Source organism: Peromyscus eremicus, chromosome 9 (assembly GCF_949786415.1).
Source record: "Peromyscus eremicus chromosome 9, PerEre_H2_v1, whole genome shotgun sequence".
NCBI lineage: Eukaryota > Metazoa > Chordata > Mammalia > Rodentia > Cricetidae > Peromyscus > Peromyscus eremicus.
Genome location: NC_081425.1, coordinates 90887169 through 90904947, shown reverse-complemented (window position 1 = coordinate 90904947; position 17779 = coordinate 90887169). Strand labels below are relative to the sequence as shown.

At 43.8% G+C, this 17779-nt stretch overlaps 1 protein-coding gene across 1 annotated transcript in view; it reads right to left on the bottom strand.

Moving 5' to 3' along the window:
• Positions 1–487: 487 nt before the first annotated feature.
• Ercc6 (ERCC excision repair 6, chromatin remodeling factor) overlaps positions 488–17779 on the bottom strand; it is a 77247-nt gene continuing 59955 nt past the window's right edge. Inside the window, exons 13-21 of the mRNA XM_059274118.1 lie at positions 15267–15482; positions 14800–14910; positions 14079–14198; positions 13559–13653; positions 11884–12029; positions 11115–11804; positions 4327–4531; positions 3703–3778; positions 488–2741 (exon numbers count right to left, since the gene is read on the bottom strand). Of these exons, the coding sequence (XP_059130101.1) occupies positions 2325–2741; positions 3703–3778; positions 4327–4531; positions 11115–11804; positions 11884–12029; positions 13559–13653; positions 14079–14198; positions 14800–14910; positions 15267–15482 (2076 nt within the window). The 3' untranslated portion in view covers positions 488–2324. The remainder of the gene's footprint in view (positions 2742–3702; positions 3779–4326; positions 4532–11114; positions 11805–11883; positions 12030–13558; positions 13654–14078; positions 14199–14799; positions 14911–15266; positions 15483–17779) is intronic.

Genomic DNA, 17779 nt, shown 5'->3' with positions numbered 1-17779 from the left:
AATATATCACCACAATACAGTGCAGTGTGATGAATCAAAAGTTGGTGTTTCAAATGGGTGGGGGATGGACTTATTCCATTATGACTTTTCATGTTTGCCTATTTCATAATTGCCCTTCACTTCTGTTTAGAAAACTATGTGAATATGGTATGAATAAGCAAGATACAGCAAAAATCTGCACATAACCAATAAACATGGGAATGTCTGGTGTTCAAGAAGTCAGGGAAATTCAGGTTAAAATAAGGTCATTTTCAATCACAAGATTGACTTTAAAATAATCTACCAAGATGGAAACTACCTGGTGTGGGCAAGTAAGGGAAAAGTGAGCCTGTAATGGGTTTAGAGTTGAGTGGTTCAGAGAAAGTAGAGTTGTATCTCAGGAGTGAAAAGGCCTATATAATGTGAAAGTTAGATATAATAGAAAAATTTTATTCCATTAACATGTGACATACATTAAATAAGTTAGGTGCTAAAACCATCTCTAAAACAGTGTTAAAAAGTATTCATTTATTTCACTCTTAAGTAACAGACCAAAGACAGACATTCTTGACTGGAAGGCAAACTACTCAAACCTCAACACACACCCTCTTGAAACACCAGGAGCCCCATTGAGGCTCTCAAACATCCCCGCCAGCACAACAGGGACCTTTCAGGGGAGTGCACACCATGACTCTCTGCTTAAGCTTCAAGCTGGAAGTTTTCCATCTCACTGCCTACAACTGTCATGTGGTCACAGTTACCTGCCAGGGAGGCTGAGAAGCAATTATTAGCTGAGCAGTCATGTGTCCAGGTAAAACTCAGAGACGACACTGGAAGGAGCAGCCCATGCCAGCAGCTGTGGAAATGCCCGGGCAGCTGCACAGGGCTCTGGAAGAGCAAGACCGGTGTGGGGTGGGAAGGTGGGGACTGCTTGGAGGCTTTTCACAGTGACAATACAGTAAAAAGCTGGCATCTTTGAAAACCCTTTATTTGTAATTATATAACATGTTCAATACATTTAATCTATTTACACTGCACAAAGTATTTAATGTTCAAAAATCCAGATTACAGCACAATGTATAAAGGTGCTGTATGTTATTAAAAACTATTCTAACTCAGAGCTGCTCTCTAAGTTTCTCCCAGGTTGGCTGGATGACCACATTTACAGAGCACTACCCTGAGACTCAACCCACCCAGGATGGGCAGGGCAGTGGCAGAGCTGAAACATGGATTCCTTGCCTGGCTGCACAATAAAAAACTTTCAACGGCTATTTTTAATTAAAGGAATATCTATGCCTTCTCTAGCTCGATATAACTTAGATCTCAGACATTCCAGGCATAATGTACTAATGCTTCACACTAATGAGTCAGGTCAGTACTTCAGCCCAAGAACAAGGGCATCATCATTTCCTTGCAGGCTAATCACTAGAAGAAAAAATAACCAAAGATCTCCCAGAAACAAACAAGCATTGGGACTTCCTTCTGAGCCAGGTATGAATGTTTAGAACTTATTGACTGAGTTAAACAACCTCTTCTACGATCTTTAGATAATGATGACAGAGAACAGAAAGCAGACTCTTCTTTGAGATCCATATATGTGTGTGTATGTATGTATGTGTATAGGGAATGTATGTGTATATGGAACTGGGGTGGAACTTGGTGGGAAAGCACAGTCTTAGCATGCACAAGGCACCAGTCCATCTCCAGAACCATTTAAAACAAACAACAACAAAAACCAAACCCACTAGTTTAACAGTGCTGCAAAGCATTATTTACAGGTAGTTAATGATCTAATAGATAACAAGGCTCTTTCTGTATGTGGCCAGTGGGACAGAAACCTTTACAGTTCTGTATCAAGGTACCAAGGTGACCAGATACTGATGAAGTGACTTATGGGCTAAGGTGGGACAAACAGAAGACATGTTCCCAGCACCAGTAAGAACCAAGGACTCTTCTTAAGTAGTATGCTCCCTGACAGCATCTTTTGGATTAAGAAATATATTTGTTCCAAGAAGTAACTCTTAGGTCCCTGGTTTTATGACATAATTCATAATGTCACCAAAATAAAAAACAAAACAAAAAATTCTCCAAGTATTTTCTTCTTCAAGTTTTAGCTTTGAGGTAGATGACACAGTAAACACTGACTGCAGCCATGCCCTTACACCCAGACACACACATAGACACATAGACACACACAGACAGACACACAGACACAGACAGACACACAGACAGAGACACACACACACACACACACACACACACACACACACACACACACACACGATCATTCATCCAGGATTGGTGAGCTGAGGTTCCCATTTGAAAAAGTCTAGGGGCATTGCTGTTCAGCAGTATTCTGGCTTCAGTTTCCAAATCCCTTCACCACCAGGAGTTCTATGAAAACTGCACAGATTTCTCAGTAGTTCTCGGAAGACACAGGACTGTGCCGCAGACAGCTTGGATTCGAACTCCTGTAGGATCTCCTGAGTGCTGGCCTGGCCATCCACCTGGGCCTGGAAAGCAATGAAGTTCCTCATCTCTACCAGAAGGTCATCATGTTCTGTGCTGGACGGAGGCAAGGCAGCAGCCTCAGGGAGGTGCCCGTTGTCACTCTCCAGGCGCTCCGGCAGGATGAGGTGGTTTCTTGCTCGCATTCTGGCCAAGAGTGAGGAGGAACTGGGGGCTCCAGACAAAGATGCTCCATCTTCTTTGCCACTAAAGTGCTCAGGGGCAGGAGCTTTCCCCTCCTTCTTCACATTGTTCTAGAAAGAAGACCACATATTAACAAACTGAACCTCCAGCTCATTCCCCTCCCTATTTCCCCAAAGGACCCACAGTATAACACAAATGCCATGTGGTGAGATGTGGGAGAAAGATCGGGACCCCATCTAATGCCAAGGTAAAGGATGTGGACATGAATCTACCCATTTATAAAGGGCATTTCCTAAAGACATAAGCAGTAAGGAAGAGAAGTGAAGTAACCTCCTGGACACCAGAGCGTGAGAGCAGAGGGGCTGAGGGAGAGCCGCCTTGCAGGCCCAGCCTGGGCCGATCTTCTAGAGGTCTAGGACCGCTTCTGATGGCCACTGACTTGTCCTGCGCTGTCTCCCACGTGGACCCTGACCCACACAGTGGGACAACAGCTGGCACTCTCTTCACTCTTCATCCTCCTTCCTTTTTCCCACCCTTCATCTTACATTTCCTTAAAACAACGCAGCTCTGACCTGGAAAGGGCCTCAAGCTCCTGCTGCTAAGAGCACAGAACACGGAGTCTGGACAGGGTCTGTGTTCCTAAAGGAGTTCACATGGACCTAAAACTAGGGTGTTAACCTGGGAGTTTTCAAGTCTGAGCATTAGCACGTCCTTCATCAAAAGGCAGAGTGGTGCCCATCCCGCTTTGCCACTGCTGCAGTGTGGTGAAGGATGGTGCTGTGCCCAACATTCAAGGCTCGCTGGCCATTCGGTCTAGACAGTGGTCTCTCTAGAGCCAACGCGTCCCCTCCAGATAGGTGCATATTGATTTTCTAAGCACCAAACGGAGAATCTGAGAGATCTTGTGTTCTAGGAAGTTAGCTGGCCCTTAGATTTATATTAAAGTACACTACAACTCCGAATCTATATTATCAGCTGTCACTATGCCAGGTACAACCATTTTCTTCACATCTAAATGACATTCTCCTGGCCATCCAAGAAAACAGAGAGGCAGCCAGGCTACCCTGTTACCTGAGACTTTTCTGTTAGTGATGAAGAAGGACGCTGCACAGGGAGGTTGGAGTTCCTCTTCTTACCGAACCTATTCCTAAATAAGGAAGAGAGGCAGGTAGATAGGTTAGGTGCTGTGACACAGAGGGCAGAGGACTTTCAACAGCTAACCCCTCCTGGGAAAACCGCTGCCTTTGGGTCCCCACTCCTGCTCTACTACACTGACTGCTTGCTACACTGCTCTTGTGAGGTGTGAGCACTTCCTCTCAGAGTGAGATCTACTCAGCATCCTCACTCAACACTGAACAGGAGAAAGCATCCTGGGTAATAACTACACAGTAATATGCTAATATTATGATTAGCATAATAATCACTGATGGCTATAAACTGGCTAATTGTCTTACTAACATTTAGTCGTTTTTTATATTTCTCACTACTTTAAACATCATCTCTCAAGCAAAACTGATCGCTTCTTCTCCTGAAAGCAGGAAATAAATGAAAGAGAAGAAAGACAACAGGACTTTCCCAAGTCACTCAAACCTGACCCACATTATCCTCCCCAGGGAACTTTTTGTTCCACAGAGACAAGCCTGTCTGCCTCAACCTCTGGGGCTCCCTGGGAGCATGCCGGGGGTGGTCTCTTACTTCATTCCTGCTGGTGCACCAGAACTACCCCTGTGGCCGGTCCAGGTGGGGACACCAGATGCTGCCCCCAGGCACTGCTGGCGAGAGAACTTGAGAGCTTTCAAGGCATCCTGAGCCACTCGGCTGGCTTCTGCCTCCACCAGCACATAATCCGGGCTGGTGCCATCCACGATGGCGTCATGCTTCACGACACTGTGCACGCCCACTAAGCGGAGTGAGAAAGGAAGAACAATGGTAACTCAGGGTACACACTGCAATTCCAGTGTCACAGGAGAAAAAAACCACAGCACTTACGGCTGCTATTTTCTGGGTGGCAGTTATGACTTGGAAATTTCACAAATGCTTTCTGTTCACGCTTACCACTACCCTACGAGGGACAGTTATGAATTATCCTTGCTTTAAAATACCTGAAGCAGAATGCTTTTAATCATAATTTTAACATTTAATTCTTCCTAGCTGTACAGTGAAAAATTCAAATATTAATAAATTCTTCAGTGGAGGGAAAACATAAAGCAGAAATAGAGAATTTCAAACAAATTAACATTCAGTGAGAGTGCTACATATCAGAACCATCAAAATACACTTAATAATCAGTGGGAAGTTCATAATCCTGAATGTTTGCCTCAGTGAAAACGAAACAGCGATGCAAGGCGATGCATGCCTATGCATGCCTACAATCCCAGCGCCTGAGAGGCTCCAGCAGAAGGGTCAGAGATTCAAGGCCAGCATGGGATACACAGTGATACTCTCTCAAAAATTAATTAATTAATCGATTAATTAATCAATTAAAATTAAGTGAGGATAAAAATGAAATAAATTTCTAACTAGACACAAATACAAGGAAATAATTATGCTAAAACCTCTCACCAAAATATAATAAAAACAAAAACACTGGAAGAAAATTATAAAACAAAATAATGGGGCTGGAGAGATGGCTCAGAGGTTAAGAGCACTGACTGCTCTTCCAGAGGTCCTGAGTTTAATTCCCAGCAACCACATGGTGGCTCACAACCACCTGTAATGAGATCTGGTGCCCTCTTCTGGCCTGCAGACATAACACTGTATACATAATAAATAAATAAATCTTTAAAAAAAAATAATGAAGTTGAGAATAGATCAACTATGGATCTATTTACCTGTTAATAAATAATAATCCTAGATTACTAGAAAAAAGCAGCAAAATGGACAACTCACTTAAGGTTAAAGAAAAGAAAATTTTATGGAATAAAGTCGAAAGAGATAAGTTATCTTCATAAAAAGGCAAATCTTAAAACTCATTATAGGCATATTATGTATACCCATGTGCCAATTTAAAAACCACATAAAATAAGTAACTTTCCAGGAAAACAGACAAGTACTGTATACAGAAAAAATAAAGTTACTGACAATAAAGTTACAGACCAATATTATTATGAACATCAGTGAGAAAATACTAAGCACAACATTAAAACACAGGAACCAATAGCCATAAAAATAGAGAATCTCAGGCAAGAGTCATGGGAATCTAAAGTTGGCTAATGTTAAGAAATTCACCATCTAAAAAGCTTTACAATGCTCTTTTCAATGCCATCCATGACAAACTTCACTACCTAGGCCTGTAAAGCCATTCCCCAAATCAGGAATTTCCTTAATAAAACATGAGCCTTACCCTAAATCCACAATCTTATTCAATGAGTAAACACTACAGGTTATTTCTGCTAGTGATGTCTAGCACCTCTAACATTTATGTAACATTCTGCTAGCATTGTTGGCTACTAAACTAATAATAATAGAAAATCAAAAAGTGACAAAAAGTGAGAAACACAATTTTCCTTTTTGAGTTAGTTCTTCCCTACCCTCACCAACCCCCTTCAAGTGTTCTGCCATTGATCAATATACAACTCCAGTCCCTCTCTCTTTTGAGGTTTTTAATGGATACAAACCTAGAGGGCTCTAGATAATCAATGATAAAATCAAAAAACCATTCAGGAAAGAATGAGATATAAAATAAACCTATAACCTTCCAATTAAAAAGTCGTTAAAGAACATAATGGTAGGGAAACCCCATATACAATAACAATGAACATAAGTCACATGGGGGGAGCTGGGAGAAGAGGAAGATAGGGAACAGTGGTTGGTATGTAAAATAAATGAAAAAACTGTTCTTTAAATAAAATTTTTATAAAAGTTTGGAAAACAGAAGATAAAACTTAAAAAAATTCACAAGAACAGAAAGATATGAATCAATGTATTACTTTTATTCAATTTCACTAATAAAATAAGTGCAAAGTAAAATAAAATGAGATGCCACTTAAGAGTCAGGACAGAAGGAAAGGGAACTTATGGGAACAGAGACGAGAAAGGACCCTCCCCACTCTAGATTTGACTGCTGAGAAGCAAGAGCCCCAGACAATCCACTCTTGCCTTAAAGGCTGCTGGCACAATGAGTATTCCTTTGGTGCAAATCTACCTCATGACAAATAATATGGACCCCAGCTTGAGGCCTGATGTGTAAGACCTCTTGGTTGGGGGCTCATTCCTCTCCGTAGACATCCAGGAGCATCTCAAACAAAATTGTTATCTTTGTTTACAGGAAGACATCCTAACCTTCCTTGTCAGCAACTGTAATCTGTAATCCAACAGCTGCCCTCAGGAAGCACCTGGTGCTCTCATTTGGGTTTTTCTTTTTTTTTTTTTCTTGGAGCTGAGGACCGAACCCAGGGCCTTGCACTCACTGAGCTAAATCCCCAAGCCCTCATTCGGGTTTCTTAACGACTCTGAAGATACTAATTTAAACCCTATCCGAATCCTACACATCACTGCTGTGGGATGGTCTGTATGTCAAACGTTCTGATTGGTCAATAAATAAAACACTGATTGGCCAGTGGCCAGGCAGGAAGTATAGGCGGGACTAACAGAGAGGGGAATTGAGGGAACAGGAAGGCAGAGGGAGACTCTGCCAGCCGCCACCATGACAAGCCACATGTGAAGATCCCGGTAAGCCACGAGCCATGTGGCAAGGTATAGATTAATGGAAATGGATTAATTTAAGCTGTAAGAACAGTTAGCAAGAAGCCTGCCACGGCCATACAGTTTGTAACCAATATAAGTCTCTGTGTTTACTTGGTCGGGTCTGAGGCTGTGGGACTGGCGGGTGAGAGAGATTTGCCCTGACCTTGGTCCAGGCAGAAAAACTCTAGCTGCACATGACTACCATTTAAGACGAGACGGGTGGCTGTGACGCTTGAAGCCACATCTGTGCTCTCCAGTACCTTTTCTCCTGAGCAACTCCCTTCCTCATACACCTCCTGCTTAAACCTAGATTAGAATAGCTTTATTAAAGCCCAACTCCCCTTTACACCGGCTAGAACTCAAACTCTTTTGCATTGAAGCCACCAATGAAGCTTAATCTGTGTCAAGGTCCCTAAAAGATTAAGGGAACTCCCCAGGCTGCTGTGGTTGCCAGATGGGAGCTGTACTTCCTACCTCTACCCATCAGACATGGACTTCTACCTGTCTGTCTGTCTATCCACCCCTCAGACATGGACAACTTATCTATCTATCTATCTATCTATCTATCTATCTATCTATCTATCTATCTATCTACTTACCTACCTACCAACCAACCTACCAACCAACCAACCAACCAACCAACCAACCAACCAGAAACGGAGTCTCTCTGCAGCTCTGGCTGGCCTGGAACTCACAGTCTGTTAGTCTTTGCCTCTCAAGTGCTGGATTAACGGGATGTGCCACAGCTCCTGGCTTCATATATTTATACTGGCAGAAAATAAAGGTGTAACACACAGTCCTGACATGGCTATGGAGACAGACTGCTGAGGAAAAATGCTAATTATAAATTCCTTTTTTTGGGGGGGGTACCATCATTTCAAAAACCTAAAAACATCTTCTGATGTAGTGACCTCACTTCTGGGAATTTTCAAGAAGCTGTGTGTCTAGCAGCAGAATAACACATGGACACAAGGTTATTTATCGAGATCCTATGACTGAAAAAAGCTTAGCAGTCTAAGTGTTCAACGTGAAGAAACTATAGTGTGCCCGTGTAACAGCCACAGAAAGAGAGAAGGGTCTCTATGAACTGCTAGGAAGGGACTATCAGGATAGACAAGGCTCTTAAAGGAGGACACACAGTAGATAGCCTTTTGTGTCAGAGAAAGAAAAACACGGACAAAAAGGAACGCGGGGAGGAAATGCCATGAGTTCGTGGGATAAACAAGGGAGGGATGGGGTAGCTGGCAAGTCTTGACTTTTGTAAATGTATGTTATAGACCAAAAGTAAAATACAATAATGTCAAGAAGCATAAGAGAAATCCTGAAACAGACACAAATATATTAATCTAACTGTACTATAAAAGAGAGGGGGGAAAAAAACCCAAGAAACTTTTGAATAGTGTTTTGACTAACAACTTCAGATTGGAGATAAAAAGTTATATAAATATTAAACTTTTGTTAGATGTTTTTTGTTGCTGTGGTGGTGGTGGTATGGGCTGTATATTCTAAGACCGTGCATGGTATGATTGTACAACTATGTTATCATGCTGAGAAGGAGGTCAAGATTTCCTGCGCTCTGGAAGAAGGGAGTCTGACACATGGGAAGGATTCTACAATGTTGATGGAAACAAGACAGAGCAGTATCAGTTCCTTTGCTTTGCTTCATGGGATTTACTGAAGTATATGATGTACCATGAGGCACACCTACTTAAAAGGAACAATATGACAAGCTCTGACCTGGATACACCATGGAGCTACACCAGTCAAGGCAATGATACCATGACTTGCAAAGTCCTCTTCACAGCCATGGGCACATGGGACCCTGCCCTCCCACATCCTACCCCACTGTAGAGAAGATCATGTGGATTCTGTCCTTTATTCTACTGAGGTGACTTATCATCATCTTGGTTTTCAAGGTTCACAACTCTGTTTCTTCTAAACTCTTCCCCGGCTTACAGCATTTCACATTTCATTGTTTCTCTTTGCCATCTTTGGCCACTTTATTATTATGGTATGGTTTTCTTTCATTTCTAGGCTTGGATTTTATTAAGTTTCTTGAATGTATGGATATACAGCTTTCATCTAATTTGGAATATTCTTTACCAGTATTTCTTCAGACTGATATATCTCCTCCTCTCTCTTCTTGGTCAGGACCTTAACTACTATTATTATAACAGGCTGTTGACATCTCACGGCCTTTTGGATTCTGTGAATTTACTGTGTTCCTCTCTGTATTGCTTCTCCTGCTCTGTATTCAAGTTCACTAATCTTTTTTTCTGCTACGTCTAATATGCCTTCATCTCCTACCAGGCATTTTTCACACCAGATATTGCATTTTCACCTAAGTTCACTTTCAATATATGTGTGCATCTTTCATGCCTCTTTTTGAATATATGGAACAGTTACAATGATTTAATGCCTGTACTAATTCCCAATTTACTTCCTTATTGCGAGTCACATTTTCCTGCTTATTTCTGTGCCCAATAATTTTTGTATTTGATGCAAAACATCATAAATTTTATCTTGCCCAGTATTTATTATCTATACAGTCCTGTAAGGATTCAGGGGAGGCTGAAACAGTGCTAACTCTGAGGCAATACTATACTTTCCTATGTAATACAAGAGGCTAGCTGGTAGGCACAGGCTTTGCCCCCTGCTAAGGGTGTGCACAGAAATGTTTCCACTAATCCTTTTGAGTGGGCCTTTCTGCAGCCTCAAACAGCTTCCTTGAAGAATGTACTTACCAGCATCCAGCTGGGTTCTAAAGGAGCCCTCTCAGATGAAAGCAGAGTTCTTTCTCTGTACTGCCCCCACTCATCACCCTCTTTTGCATAAACTCCAGCACCTGGGTCTCCCTGCATGCTTAACACAGTCTGTCCAGGATTCCATCTCCTCTCATGTCTCTCAGGGCAACAAGCCCAAGTCCAGTTCGTTTCCCATCTCAGAGAGATCACCACTCTTCGGTGCCCTCCTGGTACCACTGCTTCACACATGGTATCAATAATTTAGCTGTTGCGCTGTGGGAGGTAAACATCACTCCATCCTTACTGGAATCCAAGTCCATGGTTCTTATCCACAGACACACAAAGAGGTAAAGGGATGTATGCATATTAATTTGTACACAAACATACATGCATGTATATTTGTAGGCGTGTTTACATATGCATGTGAATGAAAAGGCAAATGCTGGAAAATGTGAATGGTGGCATTAAAGGCTACAGTCGAGTTCGTATACTCTTCATGATAATTTCTCTCAAAGACTTTCTGAAGCAGTACATAAACCTGCCTTCTCAAACAGAGTGCCTTGCCTCCATCTTTGGTAACTATGGCCATCCCACTGAACATAATGCAGCAAAGGACAAAGACAACGACACTCGGGAGATACCAAAGCTGAGCAGGGCAGGCTGATGTCCACTGTCTTCAGCAACTGTTACTTGATTTCTCTAATGCTTTCTCTTTAATCTTGGCCATCAGCTTCTCTTTCTGCCTGTGCCTAGCCACAGCCCCACCTCTCTCCCATGATCTGTTCCTCTAACCTCCTATAGTTGGAAAAGCATGTAAGGAAACTGCCTATTAACGTTCAGGCAGCACAAGTCTATTTGTGGTTTCTGATCTGTTGTAAGTGGTCATATGTTAAGTATTATTGTTTCCTAAAGTTTCAAATTCGTTCAGGTCTTCAGAAAGGGGGATAAATACAACTTTCAAAATGTCAGCACCATTAGGAAAGACCACTGTGCTAGGAATGACTCCCACATTCGTTCCTAGCACCCAGGTGAGAGATTCATCAACATCATTACCTGACTTTTTGAAAAGCTTTTCCAAGACATAGTCATCACTGCTTCGCCCCCTGGCCACGCTCTCCTGCTCAGGGTTCTGTGAACAGTATCGCCTTTTCTTCACCAGGTGTGGAACTCGAGTTCCCTCAAACTTGGCATCTCTGCAATGCTTGGAGTTCTTGGCCTTTTGCTTGGGCTGCAGACATTTCTCTGGGGTCTCTTCCTTTGCTGCATCATGTTTCCTTTTTGATTTGTGCTTACAAAAATGACCTTCTGATTGTTCACTCATGAGAGCAGGTCCTGTCTGAACTCGGTAGCATTCCCCTTTGGAGGAAGAACCCTGCTTCTCACTGGTGCTCGCCTCACCAGATGGCCCGGATGTTTGGTCGACTACTGGACAATCTGAACGCTTCCCATCTCCACTCATCTCTGACAGCTGCTCCAGGTTGGACCCTGCACCTGTCTCTTCTCCAAAGACAACACTGCTGGTTCCGCTCCCACTCGGGTGACAGTCGCCCTGCACAGGGCAACTTTCTGTAGAAGGTGCACTTCCTGCAGGCCCCATCGCCTTAGACTTTTCTTCAGTCAGGGTGGCACCATTTACAGCTGTGTCAGAAACGGGGAACTTCTTGCATTTGGAATTTGTTCCTGGGGCTGGTGGAGTCTTTTTTCTTAAATGGCATTTGGGTGTCTGAACATCGGAGCCTGTTCCTGAAACAGGGAAAACACGGCTAATGTTACACTGCAGAATTCTTATGCAATTGGTTAATTAAATGACTTAATGTAATACCTGCAAAAATAGCACTTGTTTCAGTGCTCTGGGATGCGTCAGGACTACTCAGAGTAAACAGCTCGTAAAGGTCATTGGATTTGAAGAAGCGCCTTTGTTTTGGGTCTTTTAGCACTCTGTTGGTCAAAAATTGCTTGAAGATTTGTCTAAAAAGATAAAATTACACTGGTATGAAACATGTTTAGCTGTAATTTAAAATTCCACTTATAAAACATGAGAGATGGGGCTGGAGAAATTGCTCAGCAGTTAAGAGCACTGGCTACTCTTCCAGAGGACCTGGGTTCAATTCCCAGCACCCACAGGGCAGCTCACAACCACCTGTAACTCCAGTCCCAGGGAATGTAATGCCCTCTCTTTTGGCCCCTGTAGTCACTGCATGAACATCGTGCACAGACATACATGCATGTAGGACACCTATACATAAAGATAAAGGTTAATTTTTGTTTTAAATATGAGAGAGATGCTAACAGCAGGTCTATGAATGATTAAAAAGCCCCCCCAAAAAAAACTTTCAGCCATGGAAAATTACAACTCGACATATATAATACATCAGGTGGTCTCACAAGTTTTATAAATTTTAAATCAGAAATGATACCTTATTATTCATGCCTAATGAGTTGTTTGTTTTTTAACCCCTAAGATCTATCACATTTCAAACCCACCTTTCACATTTATGTGCCCCAACCTCTACAAGCTGTAAGGAGCCAGTCAGTCTTCCCTGATTCATGGGTCAAGGTCTGCCCTGCCCTCCTTGGTGCCCTCTTGTGATGGGTTCAGGGTTTTGCATAGCCCTCACCTCCCTGCTCCCCAGCCCCCACCTGCTGGTCTACACTCTGTAAGGTCATATACTGTTGTCCTTTCCACACAGCATTACCAAAAGGAACGCCATCCCCTCCTAGCCACTGTGTTTCAGCCTAAAGCTTTCTTTTCACAAGACTCACACCATCTCCAGGCCTACAAGAAGCCCCTAAGAACACAAAATGTTTCTGGAACAGCCCAGTGTTGGTGCAGGTGTTGGATATGGGACAAGAATGGAGTCTGAGGGGCACAGGAGAAGCTGTCAGTGTCTGGACTCTCCCTGTAGTTACCACTGCCTCAAGCTGTCTAGTTACAAGAAAAAGACAGAAGAAGAAGCACATGCTGCCACCCTCTCTGAAGGTCACCTGAATGTCCCGGCTTCACTTCTGACACTTCTCAATTCTTCTAAAAGCAAGTGGCACACTACAGTAAGCTGGAATGTTCCCCCAGAAAACAACATCAAATTTACATATAAGGAGTCCCTGATTTAGATTAAGACACATAATTACTACGTTCAGATATTTTAAAAAACAGTAAGGTTGGCTGGCTATAGAGGCCCATGTCTTTAACAGGCTGATCTCTGAGTCGAGGCCAGCCTGCTCTACAGAGTGAGCTGTAGGCCAGCCAAGGGTACACAGTGAGAATCTGCCTCAAAAAAAACCAAAACAAATAACAAACAAAAAAGTAATGGCTCAAAATATGTTCTAATGGCAAAGAAAAAATAAAACCACAAAACAGTCAGTGATACCCCTTCGGTTATGGTAATTATTCCTCTAAGATGAAAGACTCTTTTAGACCAACACTTGAAATGGTAACAACCTTTCTTGGTGAAAACTCTAGGTTAGGAACTTGAGGCTCCGTGGCCGTGTGTACTGACCGGTGGTAAATCTTTTCCTCAATGGTGCCAGCCGTCAGAAGCCTGTAGACAGTTACCTGCTTCTTCTGACCTATCCTCCATGCTCGCTCCCGGGCCTGAGGCAGAGAGAGGTACATTAACAAGGGCCCTTCCAGACCAAGGGCCAAAAAGAGAAAGCAGTAGCTGATCACTGCCTTCCAGCCCCAGTCCAAATTCTGTCTGAGAGGAAACATACACTTGAGGCCTGTGCAGATGGATGAACAGTCAGGCTACAAAGAGAGAACCAAGATTGCGTGACTGAAAAAGTCATCCACTGTTTGTGAGCCCTTTGCACACCACGGCTCACATGGATGCTGTGGAAAAACAGCTGAGGACTCTCCCAGTCTGTATGAGTGACTGTGTGTTCCTTCACTCCAGACAACAGAATGTGACCAGAATGCAGACGCACTTGAAGCCAGGTATGACATTAGAGCTCCTGATGAGAACTGCTAACAGCAAGCTATCTTTCTGCAGACACCTTCTCTCCGTGGGAATGACAGACCTGTGTGTCAGTGCTTGGGTTCCAGTCAGGGTCGTAGATGATGACTCTGTTGGCCCCGGTCAGGTTCACTCCTATGCCACCCACCCGTGTGGTCAGAAGAAAGACAAAGATGGACGTGTCCTACAGGAAAGATCCAGAACAGAGTGGGCACAGTTGAGAACTGCTACAGCTCTGCACTCCCCACACAGCCCTTCCACAGGCTCTGCTGGTTACCAACACACTCAAATCTCATGTCCCAGAATCCTCTGGGAATCAAGCTCTCATCTCAGAGCTCCTACTTGACACTTTTTAATAACTGTGTCAAGTACAGACACATGCAGACACTCTCACTGGCCATGCTTCACCAGATTTCAAACCTCAACATTTCATTTCTAAATCTCATATGCCTACTTCTCAAACCCTAAAGTGCACGTCAAAGGCAAAATGTCACCAGGCATGGTGGTGCACACCTTTAATCCCAACACTTGGAAGGCAGAGGCAGGTGAATCTCTGTGAGTTTGAGGACAGCCTGGTCTACATAGCAAGCTCCACACCAGCCAGAGGCACATAGTTAGACCATGTCTCAAAGAAAACTAACAAACAAAACAAAACACTCAAAAGGATAATGTCCCCCTTCCCTTTAGCCAGACAAAGACCTTTCAGGGGGCTGTGGGGGCGGACATGCGCACTCCTTACCCTCCACACAGGCACCCCTCCTGCCTCCTGTCAAATCCCTTGTTACCTCGTTGTATCTTGTAATCAGCGGCTGTCTTGATGCTATGGTAGTGGTCCCATCCATTTTGAGATAGGAATACTTGTGGGCTCTCAGGAACACTTCCAGTATGTGCAGCATCTGTTGAGGGATGAAGGAGACAGTCTGCAAACCAAATATGCCCCAAGCGAGTGCTTCTCCTGTGTAAGTTTGCCTTCCCCAGTGGGCCTGTACTCAAAGTGTTTCTTGCTTTCAGGAAGAGAAATAATACTGCTACCAAAGAATTTTTGCTAATTCCTTATGATGTAAGTATTCCAACCTGACTAGGATGCCAGACTCCTACAGCCAAACTCCCACACAGTCCTGAAGTGACCCATGGGCTGTCACCTCGGCATCGTGGCAGATCTCCTATCTGTCAGGGGACATCCTATCTTTTGCACTTGTGGTCATGAGTCCGAAGACGCGACCTATTTGCTGGATGCAGCTTGGGCACTCACCTGCCTTGACTGGGAGAACAGCAGCACTCGCTGACCCTGCTTATGCCATATTTTCAGCAAAGACTCAACCACAATCATTTTCCCAGAACGTTTCCAGTAACCAAACTGGTCTTCCTCTAGCTCGTCTTCTGGAAGACCACTGAGATTCTTGGGACCCCCAGAAAAGAGGTCAGGGTGGTTGCAGATCTTCCTCAGAGCTACAAGTCCAGAGAAAATCTGTGATTAAAACAACAAGAACACACAAGTTCAGATTACCCTGTGTAAAGAACAGGAAAGGAGGAAGACATGTTACATGGAGTCACTTTTACCAGCTTGTTGATTTCCTCTCTAATGTCAACACCATGAGAAACAGTCTGGGTCTTAAATGTCCTGTACTGAAGGCTTGGTCCCCAGTGTGGCGGTGTCCAGATATGGGGCTTTTCGGAAGTGACTGGCCCAGGAAGGCTCTGACCTGCTCAACAGACTGATCCATTGATGGGACTGGCTGAAGGAAGTGGCCTGGAGGTATGCCTTGTTCCAGCTCCCTTTCTGAGAGCCCAAACCCCCAGCCCCACAGGGGAGCAGCTTTACCTTCCCATGTGCTTCCTGCAATGACCTGCAGCCCCACCCAGGGCCAGAAACAACAGCCAGGTGACCATAGGCTAAAACCCTGACACCATGAGCCCCTAAACCTTCCTTCCCTTAAGTTGACTTCTCAAGTATGTTGTCATAGTGACAGAAAACTGACAAACACAGCTGGAAGAAACCATCTTTCACTCATGTTCTTATCCTGAGTGGACAACTTCCCTGGAAGAAAACAATTTCAGTGGACTGAACATGTCCCCAGAGCTCATAGTCAATTGCTGATAATTCGATTTCTTCACTAGAAAAAAGGGTATTTAGTCCACAGCACTGTAAAATGACATAAAAAACTAAGTTACCTTAAAAACACAGGCCAGAAATGTCATACCAATCCGTGCCTTATCAAATGTCTCCTAATCTTACATATCTAAGTACCCTAAAGCCTAAAGGCTTAATGTGTGAGCCAGAGGCTGAAGTTCCCTTTACTGCTACTGCATCAGAAAGCAAACACACATGACAAATACATGAACAGAAGAGATATGCAGGATTGGGTCCAGCAACAGAAAAGGACTAGAGGCTGAGGTTTGCTCGCCCCAGCCCCCAGGCCGGACCCTGACACAGGGTGCTTATGAAAGTGTAAGGATGATTCAGGCAGAGGCCACCCTGGCCTACAGAGTGAGTTCCAGGACAACCAGAGCTACACACAGAAACCCTGTCTTGGGAGTGGGGGAAGATTCAGGCTGTGACTGGTTTGAAAGTTTAAGTAAAAAGGAAGAATCATAAATTAAGCCAATTTTCAGAGAGTATAGTAGATTTAACTAAACAACAGTTATACTAACAACAGAAGACCTGAGTAAGTCAGGAACATGGTCAAAACTCTCCAAAGAGTCACAAAACAAACAAACAAACAAACTGCTGAGAAGTGATTAATAGGACAAACCATCTAAATCTGAAAGTACAGGCACCTGAGTGTAAGGATAACAGCGGCCACTGCAGAGCCTGGGGCAGGCACATGGTGTGAGTTCATCTCTGTCCACCTCAAAGCCTGGGAGCAGGACAGAGTGGACTTGTGAACACACTCACATGCACCTACAATGGGGCAGAGGGAGGATTATGGTTGCAAGGCTCAGCATGCATTTAAGGGCATGCAAGCATGCACCTGCTAGGGGAAAGGCACAACACCCAAATGCACTGGACTGCTAAGGCTTGTTTGGAAAGCACTCATGGAAACAGCGTCATATGGATAAACAGAAAGAAGAACTTCTCTACTTGGCCCTAGGAAAGTTACATGTCAAGTCAGTGAAACTATGTAAGGGTATAAGTGTATTTGCAGCTTTAATCTACTATAAACCTACCACTCCCTAAACAGATGCACACTCATGCTGAATGTTGACAATGAGGCTATAGGTACATGTGAAAATGTCCTCTTCAGTATGCCCCTATACTCCAATGGTCTGGGTTTTCTCTACACTCTGCATGGGATTCCTAGTCCTGCAGGGCCCATTCCCAGTGCTCTTCCCAACTAGACCACAGTGCTGGATTCAAGTGCACCAGGCCTATAATCCAGTAGAGATGAGCAGCATGTTCTCCGGTGTAATGAGCTCTCGCACTTCAGGAAGGGCTGCAGATTCAGTTAAAGTTCTCCCAAAATGTCTTCACAAAGGGCACAGAAAACACCTGACCCTGTGGCAGTATGTTCCAGCTAAGTACAATTCAGACACCCAGCTTCCAGTACTCATGACTCAACTGGTCCATGATGTTCCTGCCATTGTGCAGTCCCAGCCATCACATTCTCATGTCAAGCACTTGGGAACACACCACAGTGACAAGGAATTCTAGAAAGCCAAACTCCAGATCTGCATGATTTACATAATGGGATTTCTGAGTAGACACTGTCAAATTCTGGACAGTACTAGAAAGTGCTTTCACAGTCCTGAAGAGGAGAATGAATA